Source organism: Sphaerodactylus townsendi, linkage group LG04 (genome assembly GCF_021028975.2).
Source record: "Sphaerodactylus townsendi isolate TG3544 linkage group LG04, MPM_Stown_v2.3, whole genome shotgun sequence".
In the NCBI taxonomy this organism is placed as follows: Eukaryota; Metazoa; Chordata; class Lepidosauria; order Squamata; family Sphaerodactylidae; genus Sphaerodactylus; species Sphaerodactylus townsendi.
Window position 1 is genome coordinate 14,875,314 of NC_059428.1, and position 20,078 is coordinate 14,895,391.

The following is a 20,078-nucleotide window of genomic DNA, read 5'->3' on the forward strand; positions in this document are numbered from 1 at the left end:
TTCTCCCTTCCCTTTCTGCCTTTTACTGCCTTTTCCCTTCTGTGGCTGGAGACGAAAATTTGTAAGAGGATCTGTTCTTCCTTCCCCCACCCTTGGCTTTGTGAAACTGCTTGCCAACTTTGGTGCTCTTGAACCTAAGAAGGTCCTCAGAGAATCCATCTTTGCAAAAATTGGACCAGGCAAGAGGTGCATATGCTGTTTTCTCACAGTTCTTTTACAGGCCCATCTTGCAAAACTGAATCTTTGCATACAAGCTCAGCTCTACTGCCGTCTGTTTGGGGAACCTTTAGCATTCTGATAGAAGGGAAGAACTGCTTTTAAAAAACAAAACTGGATTTTTGCGAGTGTTGGCAGGCCTGATACAGACCCAGTATTTTCCCAGGAACTTCTAACTAGGGTGTTGTGGGTTTTCTGGGTTATATGGCCGTGTTCCAGCAGCATTTTCTCCTGATGTTTCTCCTGCTACTGGAATGCTACTGGAACACGGCCATACAACTTGGAAAACCCACAACACCCTAGTGATTCTAGGCATGAAAGCCTTCGACAATACACTGAACCTTTAACTGTTAACATTGAACTTTATTTGTGTTTGTCGGGTCAAGTAGACTAGATGCAAACTGTATGGAACAGGGGAAACGTTTGTACTGTTAATGTACATTCAGACAGCGAAAATTGTAGGAAGCAGTGGTGGCCCATGTAGGGTGGGGTGGGGGACGAGAAAAATAATGCAGAAACAAACTTCTCTGGAACTTTTCTTTTGAGTGAATATTTGCTACAAATATCAGAAGGGGAGAAGAAAAGATGTCCTTAGGCTACACAGGGCATTGGGTCCGTCCTACGAACATTGGCACTGTCCTTTATCTGAAGGCATCTTCTGATGATACAAGAGGCTTTTCAGTCAGCAGTGGAAAGTATCACCATTAGCCTAATGGATCCATGGGATCCAGTCCAAGATCTGTTGCAGATTTTACTGGATTAGTCGGTGCTCAGTGCAAAACAGGTTTTCAGGTTGTTTCATAAGAAAGATAGAGGAAAAATGGTATCCACTCTCTTTGAACTTAAAAGCCAGTAGTGAATCAAATCTCTCTCTATTAATAATGGAATGCACTGGTCACAATAGAGTAGGACAGTCTCATTCTTTGCATTTCGTTTGGGGTATAATTGACAAAAATGTGGTCATCACAGGTGAGAAAAAAATGGCTTTTTAAAAAACGGGAGATCGCTTTCCCAACAGTCCCAGTAATAGGTTGCTTGACCTTTCTACTATTTTAACCCGGTTAATTGTCTGTCTTGGGTTTTGTTTTGACAATTCTTCAGAAGTAAATGTCCACACCAACTAATTCTGTATTAGATTACATTAGGATTGGTTCGGCTCTAATTAGCCATCGGTCTAGACCAGGGGTAGGGAACCTGTAACCGAGGCGCATCATCTTCTGCCCTTACACTCGCGGCGGCTCCACAAGCTGAGCTGCGGCTTCATCACCGCACCTGCAGGCAGCAAGTGACGCCTAATGCCCGCGGCGAAACGGGCAGCACCCGTAGTTTCCCTCGCCCGCCTTGTTTGAGCGGAGCGGGCGCTTTCATGGCGGCCAGAAAGGCCGAGCCGCTAGCCCATCCTTGCGCCCTGCGAACTGGCAGGGGCGGGCGCATCCAGCTTCTCAGAATGAGTGGAGTAAAAGGTAAAAAAACCCAATATATACAGTATTATCTTTAGTTTAAATGTCAAAAATTATTTGCGGCTCCGTGTTTTTTCTTTCCCGTGAAGCGGGTCCAGTAACCTTTAGTGTTAAAGGTTCCCTACCCCTGGTCTAGACAGAAAGCTGGGGCAGCTTCAAGAAATGTGCAGTAGGTTAAATAGTGTTATTCTGTTTCTGATTATCTTGGAGGGATTGCATAGCATACGCACGGTGGAACAAAAAAGCATTGTCGATCACCCGAATTAGATGCAATTAGTTATATCTATTGTTTACTGTGGGCACATAATAAATCACTCAAGATAAATCTGGCCATTGTCAAGGTAACCCATTCGCTATTTTTAATACGTGTAAATCATTAGCTCAAATATTCACAAAAATGTAACTGCTTGAGGAATACCAATCTTTGATAATTTACGTTGCTCATAACTAAGTTGTCTTTTTTTGTGGGGGGGAACATAAGTGATGATGTAATTTAAAAGTACTATGGTTGTGAAAGTTAGAACCATGAATGTGTTTGAAGTTCATACAGGCTCCATCGAAGTTGCCTGCCACAAGTTGATCATGGCGAAGTCTGGCCGGTGTATGTTAAAATATCCAGGTTGCAATTTCCTTTTAATAAACTGGAAAAAAAAAGCTGAATTGGTCTTTCAAATCTCATAAAAAACCCACAGGCCACTTACATGCACGATTACGAGGCAGAAGCCTTCTTGTAACAAATAGAAAAAAAACGCATGGATCAATTTTATCCCGAAACATGTTGTTCTAATAAGCAATAAATAAAACCCGTTTCTCCGCAAATGTATCTGTCTATAATTTAAGACTCTGAAAATAATGCCAGCTTCAACAGTGGATGATTAAGTACCATTCTGGCAGTGGAGGCAGGAGTATAGTTTTCCAGAACAATGCAATACTAAGCAGTAGTAAGTGGGCTCATAACCAGCTCAAGACCTGAATAAATGAACAGTGTCTTTTGAATAACCCAGCAAAATCTCTTTAGGATTATATGGTAATGCACAGCCGGTTATATGCCTGAGTGTGTGCTGAATTTTTGTAGGAAATCCCATGCGGTTACTTCCAGCACTAGGATGAATTCTGTGCGTCGTAGGAGATGTATAAGCTGTCAGTTTATACATGTGAAGATAGTTGTTTCATGTTAATGAGAACAGAGTTTAGATGGGCAGTACATCCAGGGGGCGGATAGCAGTGTTGTGGCTAGGGGTGGCACACCCACGGTGTAGCTGCTCCACCTCCTGAGAGGCTTGCTCTGACACAGCCATCAACCAGACTCCCACTAAGTGCTGTAAGCAGCACAATAGACCGCAACACTGTCTTTGCTGGCATAGATTCCTGCTGACAAATGGCGGCGTTCCTGGGCCAAAAGGACTCAGGAAGCCCCTGCCTCCAGGACCACCCCTTTCGTTGCCAGGGTGAGCTCCTGCATAGGGGCTGCACCTCCCCCCACAGCTGTGCCCATACCCCTGTTGATGCTCCCACACCACTCCCCAGCGCAGCAAAATGGATGAACACTCTCCCTCCAGCTGTCCGGGCCCTGCGGGATCTTGGTGAATTCCGCAGGGCCTGTAAGACTGAGTTGTTCCACCGGGCCTTTGGAGTGTCCAGCCACTGATTGAAGTGCCCCTTCTATTACTCCGGCTCGGAGTTCCTTTGCCATCTAGGGGACCCACTTCTTTGCTCTGTTTCCCCCCTCTCTGGGAGGGTTTTCATTGGGGTTTATTGCTGACGCCATCTTTGTTAATTACCGCTGTGTTTTAATTTAATCTAATTTTAATGGGGTTTTGTTTGTATATGCTGTGTGAGGAAATTATGTTGTGCACCGCCCAGAGCCCTTCAAGGGTAGGGCGGTATACAAAATCCATAAATAAATAAAATACATATACAGCCCGGAAACCACATAGCACCCAAAATACATATTGTTCAATTGTTGGAAAAGTCTCTTTAGCATCAATGAAAATATTATGGGTTTGTTTGTACTGTGTCCTTCCCCTCCCTGCCCACTGAATAAAACTAGGGATGAGCATAATTGTTCAAATTTGGTATATTTTGGGTTTCATTTTTGAAAACCTGGTGCCAGGGTAAATACCCCTTTGGCCGGGGCAAGGGGCATTTATGCCGGCACTGGGATCATGCCGCTTCCTCAGTTCTTTCACAGCCACGCCTCCTCCCAGGTTGATTGCACTTATTTTATTTATTTTATTTTATTGGATTTATATCCTGCCCTATCCCCAAAGGGCTGTGGGCAGGTTACAACATACCGTATATACTTGAGTATGTCGACTTTTTCAGCACATTTTTTAATGCTGAAAAAGCCCCCCTCGGCTTATTTTCAAGTATATATGGTAATTTAAAACACTGCAGATATAATGTTTTGCAGGGATGATAAATCTTCCTCTTATTTTATAATAAAATAGCATTCCCAAGTGTCTGGTCTGAACATATAAGTAGATTCATATTCTAAGGTATATACAATAGCAGATTCCCTTAAGTTTTAGATCATGTCCCAAGCAGGGCTCTGTTTCCTTAAAAGCTGGAGATCAGGTTCTAGTGTAATCGTATCTTATCTTTTTGAAAGCTTGGGGCTGAAGTCTTTTTGATAGATAGGAACTGGAATGTTTCATGAGTTTGCAAATTTTGCTGGCCGCCTGCGAGATTGTACTCATATCGCACATGATAGAAAGCTGATACGAGCAAAATAATTGGCGTGCTATCGGGCAGAATAATTGGCATGCCATTAAAATGGTATGAGGGAACGTGATATTGCAGCCCGCTGTTGGGTTGCATCTGGTTTGTGATTAAGTAATATATATTTCTGGGATCTTCACAGCTACCCTACTGATTCCCCCCACCTCTTTGCAAAACCAGGACCCAGCTTTGCAAATGAAGAGGTCCCTATGGGGACGGGGAGAACTGTCCCTATCTTCACAGGCACCCTGCTACCCTTCTTGGACCAAGCTGGGATGTTTGGTGAGGTGCAGTTTCCGTATTTGCGCCAAGTGCCATTTCCTGTATAGATCATAGGTGTCAAACTCGCGCCCCTCCAGATGTTATGGACTACAGTTCCCATCATCCCCTGCCAGCATGATGTGTACCCTGTCCACATCTCTTGCCCGGGGGGGGGGGGGGGAAATTAGTTTTCTAGAGCCCATTTTATTTTCTTGCACAATGGACTTTATTGCTGGCAGCTCTAAAGAAGGACACTACAATATCGGCCACTTCATTTTCCAACCCTTCCCTAATCATTCTCAGCATTTATTTATCATGTCGGGACAGCAGTCTGTGGCTGCGATTTCTGGGCAGAATAAAAAACCCGAACTTGAACAGTCAAGGTGCTTCTGAAGGCTTTGAATTCCAGGCAACCCTTTTTTTGGCATACTAGTTTGTCACAAAACATTGTGTTTGAGATCTACTGATTTTACTGCATAGAACAACATTCGGCAAACTTGCTACACTGGGGCATTCCCTGGAGTACAATCATGCGTCCCTGCCTAGACTAATCAACACTCATTTTTGTGAAGTAGACATTCAGTCTGTCAAAGGACAAAGCACTATTTAGTTGTTAAAGGAATGGCTTTGAATTTAAAAAGCTCACAGTTTTTATCGCAGTTTCAAGGAAATTGCCTCCTTTAAAATGCATATTGTTCAGTTGTATGGGGAAAATATTATGGACCTGTTTATATTGTGTCCTCCCCCTTCCACACAAATTGAATATAAACTAGGGGCAAACAGATTTTTTAAAATTCAGTATATTTCGGGTTTGGGTTTTAAAATCCCAGATATTTTCAGTAAAGGCAAATAAAGCTGATACCCATTGGCTTTACTCAACCTTCTAACAATTTTTGGGGTTTTAGAAGAAGAAGAAGAATTGGATTTATTTCCCCCCTTTCTCTCCTACAGGAGACTCAAAGGGGCTTACAATCTCCTTGCCCTTCCCCCCCCACAACAAACGCCCTGTGAGGTGGGTGGGGCTGAGAGAGCTCAGAAGAACTGTGACTAGCACAAGGTCACCCAGCTGGCGTGTGTTGGAGTGCACAGGCTAATCTGAATTCCCCAGATAAGCCTCCACAGCTCAGGCAGCAGAGTGGGGAATCAAACCCGGTTCCCCCAGATTAGAGTACACCTGGTCTTAACCACTACACCACTGCTGCTCTCCCAAGTTAATTAAAAATGTTTCTGCCCCACTTCTGTTTCCCAAGTTTATGTGGACCTGGGAAACAGTGGTGTGAGGAACTTCTATTGAATGCTGGACTCCAGTATTCACTTGATGCTATTGCTCCACTACCCCCTATGTTTCCGGTAACAGCGGCAGCAGGGGTGAGTGGTCGGTGGTTTGAACTCCAATCCAAAGCTAAAAAAAACAAATCATGTTCAGTTTTTTTGGCACCAGGGCTGTTTGACTCTCCCGAACAGCCTGGGTTTTTTTTTCCTGTAAAGGGGGAACAATGGGGGGGAAAGCCGATATGGTTTTTCGGTGTGATTCGGTTTTACCAAACCAGCATCCATAATATGAACACACATTTGTGTATACTCTTGGAAATGTGTCTGCCTAGCCAGGGTGCCCGGAATATGCTCATATAAAGCAAATTCCCCCTTTCCTGTAACCCCCCCCCCCCCCACAATTTTAAACTGAACATTGGTGTCAGCATTTCACATCTCCTGGTACATGCTGAGTACACATTAAGCCATTTTGGAGTTCTGTTGTGGTTTTACAAAGGTTATTTCAGTTATTTCTGCAAAAGAGGTGCCCCTCACAGATATACAGAGACCCGAACTTGTCTGTGGGTGTCCTGATTTTGCTGTCGTCATGATTAGCACAACCTCCCAATTTACTATTAGACACAGTGAACTGAATGAAAAGCAGTGCATGCTAGATTGTAATGTACTGGTTTGCACATCCAAAATATTTGATCTATTATGTTCATTTGTATGTAGCTGTCACTTATTATGATATCTTTAAAGTTGTTGCTTCTGAAGTGCAGGGAAATCAGATTTTGACTTAAGTGGATCCCAAAACTGTCTCCTAAATTTTTTTGAAGCAAGTCTGCAACTGTTGATGTTCTTTCTTTCTTTCTTTCTTTCTTTCTTTCTTTCTTTCTTTCTTTCTTTCTTTCTTTCTTTCTTTCTTTCTTTCTTTCTTTCTTTCTTTCTTTCTTTCTTTCTTTCTTTCTTTCTTTCTTTCTTTCTTTTCTTTCTTTCTTTCTTTCTTTCTTTCTTTCTTTCTTTCTTTCTTTCTTTCTTTCTTTCTTTCTTTCTTTCTTTCTTTCTTTCTTTCTTTCTTTCTTTCTTTCTTTCTTTCTTTCTTTATCTTATCTTTTTTGAAAGCTTGGGGCTGAAGTCTTTTGATAGATAGGAACTGGAATGTTTCATGAGTTTGCAAATTTTGCTGGCCGCCTGCGAGGTGTATACCATAGCACATGATAAGCTGATCTGGTAAAATAATTGGCGTGCTGCTGCTCGAGACTAGAATAATTGGCATGCCATTAAAATGGTATGAGGAGGCATTGATATTGCAGCCGGCTGTTGGGTTTGCATCTGGTTTGTGATTAAGTAATATATATTTCTGGGATCTTCACAGCTACCCTACAGATTCCCCCCACCTCTTTGCAAAACCAGGACCCAGCTTTGCAAATGAAGAAGTCCCTATGGGGACGGGGAGAACAGTTCCTATCTTCACAGGCACCCTGCTGCCCTTCTTGGACCAAGCTGGGATGTTTGGTGAGGTGCAGTTTCCGTATTTGCGCCAAGTGCCATTTCCTATATAGATCATAGGTGACAAACTCGCGCCCCTCCGGATGTTATGGACTACAGTTCCCATCATCCCCTGCCAGCATGATGCTGGCAGGGGATGATGGTGCTGAGAATCCATAACTTCGGGCGAATTGACACCTATGCTATAGATGTACCCCGTCCACATCTCTTGCCTTGGGGGGGGGGGGGGATTAGTTTTCTAGAGCCCATTATATTTTCTTGCACAATGGACTCTATTGCTGGCAGCTCTAAAGAAGGACACTACAATATCGGCCACTTCATTTTCCAACCCTTCCCTAATAATTCTCAGCATTTATTTATCATGTCGGGACCCCAGTCTGTGGCTGTGATTTCTGGGCAGAATAAAAAAGCCGAACTTGAACGGTCAAGGTGCTTCTGAAGGCTTTGAATTCCAGGCAACCCTTTTTTTTGGCATGCTAGTTTGTCACAAAACATTGTGTTTGAGATCTACTGATTTTACTGCATAGAACAACATTCGGCAAACTTGCTACACTGGGGCATTCCCTGGAGTACAATCATGCGTCCCTGCCTAGACTAATCAACACTCATTTTTGTGAAGTAGACATTCAGTCTGTCAAAGGACAAAGCACTATTTAGTTGTTAAAGGAATGGCTTTGAATTTAAAAAGCTCACAGTTTTTATCGCAGTTTCAAGGAAATTGCCTCCTTTAAAATGCATATTGTTCAGTTGTATGGGGAAAATATTATGGACCTGTTTATATTGTGTCCTCCCCCTTCCCCACCTATTGAATATAAACTAGGGGCAAACAGATTTTTTTTTATCAGTATATTTCGGGTTTGGGTTTTAAAATCCCGGATATTTTCAGTAAAGGAAAATAAAGCTGATACCCATTGGCTTTACTCAACCTTCTAACAATTTTTGGGGTTTTAGAAGAAGAAGAATTGGATTTATTTCCCCCCCTTTCTCTCCTACAGGAGACTCAAAGGGGCTTACAAACTCCTTTCCCTTCCCCCCACACAACAAACACCCTGTGAAGTAGGTGGGGCTGAGAGAGCTCAGAAGAACTGTGACTAGCACAAGGTCACCCAGCTGGCATGTGTTGGAGTGCACAGGCTAATCTGAATTCCCCAGATAAGCCTCCGCAGCTCAGGCAGCAGAGCGGGGAATCAAACCCGGTTCCCCCAGATTAGAGTATACCTGGTCTTAACTGCTACACCACTGCTGCTCTCCCAAGTTAATTAAAAATGTTTCTGCCCCACTTCTGTTTCCCAAGTTTATGGACCCGCAGGAAACGAAGTGGCTTATCGAAAGGGAACTTCTATTGAATGCTGGACTCCAATATTCACTTGATGCTATTGCTCCACTACCCCCTATGTTTCCGGAAACAGCGGCAGCAGGGGTGAGTGGTCGGTGGTTTGAACTCCAGTCCAAAGCTAAAAAAAAACAAATCATGTTCAGGTTTTTTTGGTACCAGGGCTGTTTGACTCTCCTGAACAGCCTGGGTTTTTTTTCCAGTAAAGGGAAAAAATGGGGGGGGGGGGAGCCGATATGGTTTTTCGGTGTGATTCGGTTTTACCAAACCAGCATCCATAATATGAACACACATTTGTGTATACTCTTGGAAATGTGTCTGCATAGCCAGGGTGCCCAGAATATGCTCATATAAAGCATATAACCCCCCGCCCCCATGTTAAACTGAATATTGGTGTCAGCATTTCACATCTCCTGGTACATGCTGAGTACTCATTAAGCCATTTTGGAGTTTTGTTGTGGTTTTACAAAGGTTATTTCAGTTATTTCTGCAAAAGAAGTGCCCCTCACAGATATGCAGAGACCCGAACTTGTCTGTGGGTGTCCTGATTTTGCTGTCGTCATGATTAGCACAACCTCCCAATTTACTATTAGACACAGTGAACTGAATGAAAAGCAGTGCATGCTAGATTGTAATGTACTGGTTTGCACATCCAAAATATTTGATCTATTATGTTCATTTGTATGTAGCTGTCACTTATTATGATATCTTTAAAGTTGTTGCTTCTGAAGTGCAGGGAAATCAGATTTTGACTTAAGTGGATCCCAAAACTGTCTCCTAAATTTTTTTGAAGCAAGTCTGCAACTGTTGATGTTCTTTCTTTCTTTCTTTCTTTCTTTCTTTCTTTCTTTCTTTCTTTCTTTCTTTCTTTCTTTCTTTCTTTCTTTCTTTCTTTCTTTCTTTCTTTCTTTCTTTCTTTCTTTCTTTCTTTCTTTCTTTCTTTCTTATGTATTTATTAATTATTAAATTTATATACCGCCCCTCCCCCAAAGGGCTTCTTTCTTAGCATCTGTATGGAATGTTTTGTAAAAATTGTGCTTAAAACTGTTATCATAGATTTTTTTAAAAAGCCCAAAACTTGCACAGAAGTAAGGCGTGGGATATAGAATTCTAATCCATAAAGCAACAGTTTGGCAGTAAAATGTTAGGATGGGACGGTATTTGACATTTATTCCATTTTGTGTTGAAGTTGGGCACGAAGAAGCAATTGGCATTAATTCCTAGGAATTTGCATTTATCTGTAGGTGATTTAGAAACGTCAATTCTTTTTAGTGTTCTGAAATGCCAATGACGTCTCACTGTTGTTTTTGTTTTTTCTTCGTGATCTTCCTGTTAAACTTTGTTCATGTTTCCAAGGATTCCCCCCACCCCACCCTACCCTACCCCCGCCGCTTTATGATCAGGAGGGTTTTATGTTAACACAGTCTCTCAAAAATACCTAACCCCTCTAAATAGACAGCTGCATCGGTATAGATTGGAAACAAAACACTGCAGAGACTTTGCGAGTAAGCCCCGGACTCGCCTGAATAGGAAACTTTAAGTATGGTCCTAATCTGCTTAGTAGTAGCCAGCACATGTGAGTGGTGATCCTATCAAGAAACCCGCAGACCCTGATTCACAAACGCTGTGAATCTGTCTCTTTCATGAAGGAGCCCCCCGGACAATTAGTTTTCACAGTGCGAGGACAAGTATATTAAAGGAGATCTCTTACCAGTAGTAGGAGGAGGAAAGTCACACACACACCCCACTGGCTCTCAATGGAAACAAAGGGGGCTCAGCGGTATGGACAGAATGGTCTATTTGGCTGAAACATCCTTAAAATGTTGGTGGAAAGAGCCGATGAAAGAAATCGATTCTGAAGGAACACAAAAGGTTGCATGGGATTCTCACCCCCTTTAATCTTCAAGAGTGTGCAGAAGAATTAGGTCTTGCAGCGGGCAGGGGGCTAACGTGGGTGGAAGCGAGCTAATAAATTCAAGAGCGCGAGTAGGCGGTTGTCATTCATTGGAGACAAATGTTGAAAGTAAAAAGGCATAAAGATGGTCACAGACCTACTGCAACACAAGTGGTGGTGGTGGTGGTGGTGGTGGGGATTGAGTATATATGTACCCAGCTCTCCCTCTAACCTTTTTAAAAAGGAAAATAATTCTCATCGAACTAACATGGTGCACTTTTTAAACAACTGTCTGTTGGATGTAACTTTAAAATTAAACAGTTCAGTGCTGTTATGGCAGAATGAGTCTTTGTGTTTCTTACTTGGGTCATCAGTTGTGACTAAATTTATTTATTTATATAAAATGTACACACACACAAACACACACACACACACACACACACAGAACCCTCCCCCGAAGGGCTCATGGGGAATGTGTCTTAAAATTGGCCAGTACTCCCCAGCCCTGAATCTCTTATTTTGTTCTAAATCAGTCAATGATATTAGTGGTATTTTTTTTTTATTCAGAGACAGTAGTTGAAAAAACCAGTTTCAGGATTAGCATTACCGTATATACTCGTGTATAAGTTGACCCGCATATAAGTCGAGGCACCTGATTTTACCACAAAAAACTGGGAAAACTTATGGACTCGCGTATAAGTCGAGAGTGGGAAATGTAGCAGCTACTGGTAAATTTCAAAAATAAAAATACAGACCAATAAAATGACAGTAATTGAGGCATCAGTAGGTTAAATGTTTTTGAATATTTATTTCAAAGAAAAACAGGCTAAAGCTAACGTTTCCTTAAAGTTTTCCTGATCTCCTCCCCTTTAAATCCACTCAGAAGGGGGGGGGGTGATTTAAAGGGAGAATCTGGGGAAAATTTGAGGGTGCCTGTCAGGGGAGGAATGTTTATGTTAGCAGTACCAACATTTCAGAGTATCTTTAGGAGACCCTCCTGATGATACCACCAGGTTTGGTGAAGTTTGGCTCAGGAGGTCCAAAGTTATGGACCCTCAAAAGGGTAGCCCTATCTACTATTAGCTTCCATTGGAGACAATGGGGGATAGGAGCACCCACTTTGGGGATCCATAACTTTGGACCCCCTGAGCCAAACATCACCAAACCTGGTTCATATCAGCAAGAGATTATCCTGATGATACCAGCCGAGTTTGGTGAAGTTTGGTTCAGGAGGTCCAAAGGTATGGACCCGCAAATGTGTAGTCCCTATCTCCTATTAGCTCCCATTGGAAACAATGGGGGATGGGGGCACCACTTTTGGGGGTCCGTAACTTTGGACCCCCTGAACCAAACTTCACCACACTTGACTGGTATCATCAAAGGTGTCACCTGATGATGCCCTGAAATTTTGGTGCCGCTAGCCTAAAAACTGCGCCCCCCGGTGGCCGACAAAGTAAAAACCCTATTAAAATACACCTGACTCGCGTATAAGTCGAGGGGGGCTTTTTCAGCATTAAAAATGTGCTGAAAAATTCGACTTATATGCGAGTATATATGGTATTTTAAACCTATAGCACTAGGGCCCTTTCCGTACATGCAGAATAATGCACTTTCAGTCCACTTTCACAATTGTTTACAAGTAGATTTTGCTATTCCGCACGGTAAAATCCAGCTGCAAAGTGCATTGAAAGTGGATTGAAAGTGCATTATTTTGCATGAGCGGAAGGGGCCATTGTGAGACAGAAGACACATACACTAATTACATAAGAAAGTCACTATAAAAATGTTAAAAGCTGCAAACTTAATGCTATAATGTTCTCAATTTTTTAAAAAATCTGGGGGGTTTTTGGATGGTGAGGTAGGAATTGTGATTTTTTTTCCTTTTTTCCTGTTATCATTTGAGGCATCAGTTATGTGTTATGTGCAGAAATTTCCTTCCAGCGGACTTTCACATGATTTTGTAAGATTGGAATGTTGTGTTGAGTAAATATCCTTATTCAACAACTTAGTTACAATAATGTTTACTAAAAATAGCAGCGTGATCCTGTGTGTTTACTCACAAGTAAATCCCACCGAGTTCTACAGAATTCCTTCCTTGGCATTTCTAAGTGGAGTTTTATTCATTGTTTCAATTTTTGTGGGGTGGGGGGTGTGTGTGCCAAATTTTACTGCTTTTTGAAAACTCATCATCTTCATTATTTTTTGCACACAGGCTACAGAAACGCTATTTCGCATGGGGGTATCAAGAGGAACAATTACTCCTTTAAGACACGGAGAAGTAAGACTTGGACTTTTTGCTTTTATGTGTGTTGGGGGGATATGAATGTTTTTCAAACTTTATAAAGTTTTGGACTGAAGACATGTGTACAGTGCTTGAGGGGTGATTCAAAACATTCTGAGAAATATGTATTTCTATAGGCTGTATAATGACTAATACTAATATTTGTTTTGAATCTGGTTTGCTTATCCTGGTTGATGTTACGCACGTAAGGTCATCCTAAGAATGATACCCTTCTAAGTCCACTGAGGTCAAAAGGCTTAGAAAGGTGTAATTCTGTTTAGTACAGGCATTGATAGTGCATTGTAGCATCTGCCCTGGTGCCAGCCACGGTTGAGGCTGGCAAAAGTACGGTTTGTGGGGATTCATCTTAGAAAGGCATCCCGCCTTTGACACACTTCTGATCTCTTAACCGGCATTACGAGAAGAACAGAGTTGTGTCTGAACGGGGACTGAGAAAATGCAGCGTGAGAAAAGGGAGACTGTCTAGACTATTTTGATGTGCGTCTGCTGTGTTTGGTGTGTACAACTTTGTTCCTGGTGTGCACCACTGATAGCATGGACAATCCATGAACTAGATCCTGCAGAGAAGTCCACGGAAAGTATTGGCAATCTCTGAAGTCCACGCAAAGTATTGGCAACCTCTGAGCATGCTGCTCTTTGTTTTGAAAACCACAGAGGGGTGGAAGAGCATCGCAGACAAAAAAGCATGATAAGTATGGGGTGCCGCTGTGACAAGAAGGGATCATCTCCTTTCCCCTCCCTTCTAGCAGCTGACGGAAATGGAAGAAGGAAGTCGATTTCCTTTTCCTTTCATTGCTGCAGCATCCCCTGCTTTTGAGTGTTGTGTTCGCGAGGATCCTTCCAAGAGGGTTTTCAGAGCAAACATTAAGCTGCCTGGAGAAGGAGAAGGTGGGGAAGTATCCACTCCACTGACTTTTTCCATACCTTGTCTCCTTACACTTCTTCAGCCATCCAACTCTGGAATACTATTGTGGCCATCTCCACCATAAGGCTGGCTGATGGGTACCATTAAAGTAAGGTGACCAGATGGTCACCTTTGTAAACCAAGATGGGCGGGTAGGTGGGCAGCCATGCGCGCACAGCCGCAGGAGCGCACTGCCTTCTGGGGCGCTCCCGTTTCCCGCCCTGTGACAGGGCGGGAAACGGGAGAGCCCCAGAAGGCAGTGCTCCTGCGGCCACGAGCGCGGAAGGCTGCCACACTGCCTTGCGCCCCAGAAGGCAGTGCGGCAGCCTTCTAAAAATCGAGACTTCAAAAAAACCCGCGGGACGCGGGACAAATTGTGTTAAGGCGGGACTGTTCCGCCAAAAGCAGGACGTCTGGTCAGCCTACATTAAAGGGCAGCAAAATGCCATTTGCTTTATATATTTAATAGTATTGCTGGTGCGCCGAGGGTGCCATTCCCATGCCCATCTGACTGAAGTGCTTTGAATGCGTGTCCCTGCATTGCAGGGGGTTGGACTTGAAGGCCCATGGGGGTCTCTTCCAACTCGATGCTTCAATGATTCCATGCACTTTAGATGGCAAAAAGGCTTGGACTGGCTCTGAAAACCTTTCTGCTGAACAGTTGGCTCACCCGTCCTCCCACAGTTGCTTGCAACTGCTGTGAAAGACTGCCCTTTGAAGGTTTTATGTATGGGGCAGAGCAAGGGTCAAAATTTTGAGTTCTTTGAAATAGGGCCATATGCCTGCTGCTGCTTTTTGAAAGTTTTGGGTACTGTAAACAGCGATCGGTGCACAAAGTTCATGAAGTATTGTGTACAGGTTACCAGGAAAGAACATGGCCAGAGTTTAACAGGTACACAAGTACAAACATAGCCACAAAGTTTAGAGCTTGCGACTCCCTTGGGAGCACAGAGTAGGGCTGCCGGCTGCAACCTGGAAAATTTCTATTGGAAAGGGTTCAGCAGATTGTGATACTATGGAGTCTGCCCCCCACCCCCAGAGCTGCCATTTTTTCCCCAGAGGAACTCTGTATGAAGATTAATTGTAATTCTATAAGAACTCCAGACTCCACACGGACGTTACTAAACCGAGGGCCACATTCTTAATTGTCTGTATACATTTGAAGCCAAGCTATCCATATGTCCCATTGTGACCTCCAGCGCAGTACATCAGTGTTACAACAAGAGGACCACAACTGCGGCTTCATTCCTTTGGTCAGCCGACATGTATGAAATCAGGAGAGTCTGTGTCTACAAGAAACCTGTGAATGCTCCAGCTGATTTTTGATGTTTGCTTTGGAAGGTTCGCTGCATACTTTGAGAAACATGGCCATAACAGAATCGTCTTCTGCCTGGGCTGTGTTCGAACATGCTTTTGCGTGTTTGCATCCATGCAAAGCAGAGTTTGGAACATTCTAGAGTTCTGTTAAAGATCTGCACCGTCCAGCATGAGGGAGGGCGTTCTAACAAGCATGCCTGGGTGATGGAGCTCCACTTCCTGTTTAGTATTTTTTTTAATGCTGCAGTGGCGGGGTTATGAGGGAAGTTCTCTGGAATCATTTCCTCTTTCCAGCTAGGCTTCCTAACTTCCATTCTCGGATTTCTTCTTCAGCTTTCCACCTTTCCTCCTAATGTCTACTGATTGGAAGGCATGACAATAGCTTGAAAGAGAAGTTGGGCGGTTGAACGACGCACTGGCTAAAAATGCATTCGGAGTCAGAACGAAAGCAATTAAAAGCCTGAAGTGAGTTGACAGCTGTTTGCTGTCAATTCTGAAGCGCCATTTTGAGAGCACAAGTGAAACAGACCTAGGCGGCTCGCAGCTGCTTCTAAAAGATTAGGACAGGACAAAGACTAGAAGCCTTGGCACAATGGATAGCCAGCATGGTATGATGGTTAAGAGTGGTGCTTTGATTCTTCACTCCTCCACATGGGTGGTGGACTCGAATCTGGTGAATTGGATTCGATTCCCCATTTGAAGCCTGCTGGGGGGCCTTGGGCTAGTCCGAGTTCTCTCCAAAGTCTCTCAGCTCTACCGACCACCCAAAGTGTCTGCTGTGAGGAGCAGCAGGGAAGGTGATTGTAAGTTGCTTTGCGACTCCTTGAAGGTTGAGAAAAGCAGGGCACAGAAACCAACTCCTTTTCTAATCGATGATGCGGCTGGCCTCCACCCGGGCCAGGGCCTTTACAGCCCTGGCCCCTGCCTGATGGAATACTCTCCCTCCAGCTGTTCGGGCCCTGCAGGATCTTGGTGAGTTCCGCAGGGCCTGTAAGACTGAGTTGTTCCACCGGGCCTTTCGGGGGGCTGACCACTGATGTGTGCCCCCTTCTTGTTCTCATTTACATCTTGGGTCCCTTAACATCTATGGGGCCCACTGCTACCTCCCTTTGGGAGGGTTTTTACAAGGGTTTTAATGTTGGACGCTGGTAATTTTGTATCGCTGTATTTTAATGGGGTTTTAAGTTATGGTTAATGGAGCCTATATTATTTATATTTGTCATTACCTAAGTGATCCGCTTGTCTTTTTGTTATTATGTTGTGCACTGCCCAGAGCCCTTTGGGGGAGGGGCGGTATATAAAATTAATAATACATAAATAAATAATACCATAGCAAGCGCTGTAAAAATTATAAATTATGGCCTGTGCAGCCTTCCTTTTATTTTAAGTGGTCTTTCCACTAATGGAAGAGCCAGTTGAAGCCGAGGAAGGCTCCTTGAAGAACTTCCTCCAGCCGAAGGTAGGTAACCAGCTAATAATTTTAAATTTAAATTTTCTGCCAGAATAATACATGGTGGTCGACATGGCAACATTGTGGGGAGGTAAAGGGAAGCACGACTAAAGGTAAAGGCAGTCCTGTACTCCTGTACAAGCACCGGTCATTATTGACCAAAAGATTGGTGTCACATCATGATTTTTTCTAGGCAGACTACATTTACAAAGTGGTTTGCCATTGTCTTCCCCAGTTGTCTATACTTTACCTGCAACGTTACCCAAAATGGTGAAATACAATGACCCTCTTTGGTTGGGGAGATTAGCTATAGAGCAAAAGGTCGCTTAGCGTGGCTTAAGCAGCTTTGGATAACTTGGTTGATATATATTGCCTGTGTATATGGGTTTCAGCTCACTATAAGAAACCAGCAGAGAAAATCAATTTCTTTTTCTAGAATTTTATTAAGAATAGAAATGGAATAAAATAAATGCCCACTCACAATCACTCTGAGAGAGAGAGAGAGAGAGGAGAGAGGAGAGAGAGAGAGAAGGGATGAAGGAATGGGGCAGCAAAGATTATATTTACCAGTCTTGTAGTGAATGTCCAGGAGACAGAGATCTGATGGCCAGCACGAAGCTCTGGATGATCAGCGTTGATGGAACAATATTATTGAGTACCGTGGTGGTGTGTGATAAAATTGAACACCTGACTGCAGTCTGAGGTGGGCTTTTATAGGGAAAAACATGTCTTGGGGCAAAGGAGATCCTTTAACAAAGGATTTTTCCTGCTGTTCCAAGGTGAGGTAATGGTCTTGAGTATCAGACCATTGACCTGATGGCCAACCCATTACCTGGATGGGTTTTGCGGCTGTTGGACAATAAACAGGTAGCGACCCTTAATGGGTGTCACAACATAGATCAGTGGTGGTGAATCTTTGGCACTCCAGATGTTATGGACTGCAATTCCCATCAGCCCCTGCCAGCATGGCCAATTGGCCTATCCATCCATCCATCCATCCATCCATCCATCCATCCATCCATCCATCCATCCATCCATCCATCCATCCATCCATCCGGCTTGATATACCACCCACCCCCAAAGGCATGAGGTTTTTTTTTTGGGGGGGGGGGGGTCATTAGGCATTCTTGCCCAAAAGGTGAGACACAGTCCCGGGATGGAGTTTCTGAATTCAAACAGACTCTTTTCAGGGTTCTGCCAGGTCTGACAGGGCAGCATTCCAGGAGAAAGACCATTCTCTCCCCCTCTGCGCTGCCACCGGTCAGGTTGGCTATACCAGCAAGCTGGGCACTCATTTTACTGATCTTGGAAGGATGGAAGGCTGAGTCAACCTTGAGTCAGCTACTGAGATGGACTTTTGTTATGATCAAACTCAAGTCACGAGCAGAGCTTTTGACTGCAGTACTGCAGCTTACCACTCTGCCACGGAGCTCACTAAAGCAAGACTGATCTTAATGTAATTATAGATCCCTAAGTGGCAGCGTGCCAAATGTACTTAATGCAAATATTATTCCCAAAAAGAGAAATCACTAAAGACTCCTCAGGTTTGGCCTGTTTCCAAGACCAGATGGATTTGCAGTTTGTACTGCTGAATGTTTTAGGGAAATCTTTTCCCTTACTTCCTGCTTACAGGTTTTCAATGCGCCGAGGGATTCATCTCTTTGGTCTCTCTGGCTAGGAACGGTTTTCTTTTCTCAACCTTTGCGCAGAAGAAATCAGACATTTTTATGGTGAAAGCTGTATTATTTGCTGTTTACTTACGGATTGCAAAATTATTGACAGGGTTTTGGCAAACTGTTTGGAAATGCTGCCAAGTGTCATTCATCCAAGATAACTTTTGGAATGGTTTTACTGTTCAACAACAGGCACCGGGTCGTGAAAAATTACCTCAGGACTGGTTACAGGCTCGAAACTGACTGATCTCCAAGAAGCCTAATAGTATCAAGGGAGATAATGAAATTTAAGAATATAATTACCTTTAGGATTCAACATATTTCTCTTGCTGTTGCTGAAGTATTTCCAATAGAATTCATTTCCTGGAAAATGTGTATCGGATCAGAGGTTGTCCGCTTCAGCTCCTTAACATTTTGTAGACGTCTGTTTTTGTGTTCAGTGAAGATTTCGTAAGAGTTTAATCTAATTTTGGAGGGAATTTGCCTTAAGAGCAATAGGCGGTATGTTTACTCAAAGGCTTTCACAGTCAGAATCAATTGGCTGTTGTAGGGTTTCTGGGCTGTTTGGCCATTGTCAAGTAGTTTTTGCTTCTTTTGTTTAGCCCGTATCTGTGATTGGCATCGATGCAGGTGAGATATCAGGAGTAAAAGCTACCAGAACACAGGGGTGTTGTGTGGTTTCTGGGCTGTGTGGCCGTGTTCTAGAAGCATTTTCTCCTGACATTTCACCTGCATCTGTAGCTGGCATCTTCAGAGGATCATCTGAAGATGCCAACCACAGAGGCAGGCGAAACATCAGGAGAAAATGCTTCTAGAACACGGCCATACAGCCCGGAAACCACACAACACCCCAGTGATTCCGGCCGTGAAAGCCTTCGGCAACATACCAGAACACAGCCACATAACCCAAAAAACCTATAATAGTCAATAGGCTGTGAAAAACTAATTATCAAACGTTCTCTGTACTTTTTTGTTTTCCATTTTTTTAAAAATGGAAACAATTCTATGAATTTGCGTTTGAGGGGCATCATGAAGAGACCATGTAAGATGTGGGGAGACTGACCTTAATTTCAAACTTCTTGAAGCCTATCAGGCGTCCAAGAAACAAATTGGAGCTTTGTTTCATAACATCATTTTTTGTGTCTTCTGCCAATTTATCTCGAATGTGCAGCAAGCTGGAAGTAACAATTTGCTGGACAAAGGAAACTGTGTTCCTCTTGGACGTCGCCCGAAATGGTATGATTCTTGGGAAAGTTATTGAAGGGAGTTGTACTGTTTGTTTGTTGCTAAGTAACGTTCTCCTTATTTACGGATCCTGTGATGGGTTGGCTCCCTGATTTCCTGCGGATTCAATTAAGGCTGTAAACTTTTACAAAATATGTTTGTGCCCACATACACAAAACTGCCCTTGCATCCTAAGCAGTTCTGTGCCATAGATAAGGAGCGCTAGAAGAAAGTGAAGGCAGTTGCTACCTCAGAAGAGCAGGTTGTTTTGGTCTCAGTCTTTTTGCTTTGAGGGTACACCTTAGTAGACCGCCACAGTTTTTCAACAGCAGACAGGCAGTGAGAAAATCGGATGCATACGATATCTATATCCCCCAAGAAGAGTACAGTCTGGCTGTGGACAGGGAGGGATGTTTGGTTGCTGGGGCAAGGAAGGATTTGTTTTTCCCCAAACACTGTGAAGCTGGCCTCTAGATTCTTCTCAGCATCTCTCTTTTCTCTCAGGCAAGCGGCCAACTTGGTTTTCTGGGGCTGGCCTTACACACCTTTCAATCTTAGCC

The 20,078-nt window shown here is 43.5% G+C and overlaps 1 protein-coding gene across 1 annotated transcript in view; it reads left to right on the forward strand.

The window, feature by feature from the left end:
* The window catches only part of TMEM135 (transmembrane protein 135), a 242,895-nt gene that overhangs the window by 93,911 nt on the left and 128,906 nt on the right, over positions 1 to 20,078 (forward strand). The window contains exon 5 of the mRNA XM_048494023.1: positions 12,861 to 12,926. Within this exon, the coding sequence (XP_048349980.1) occupies positions 12,861 to 12,926 (66 nt within the window). The remainder of the gene's footprint in view (positions 1 to 12,860; positions 12,927 to 20,078) is intronic.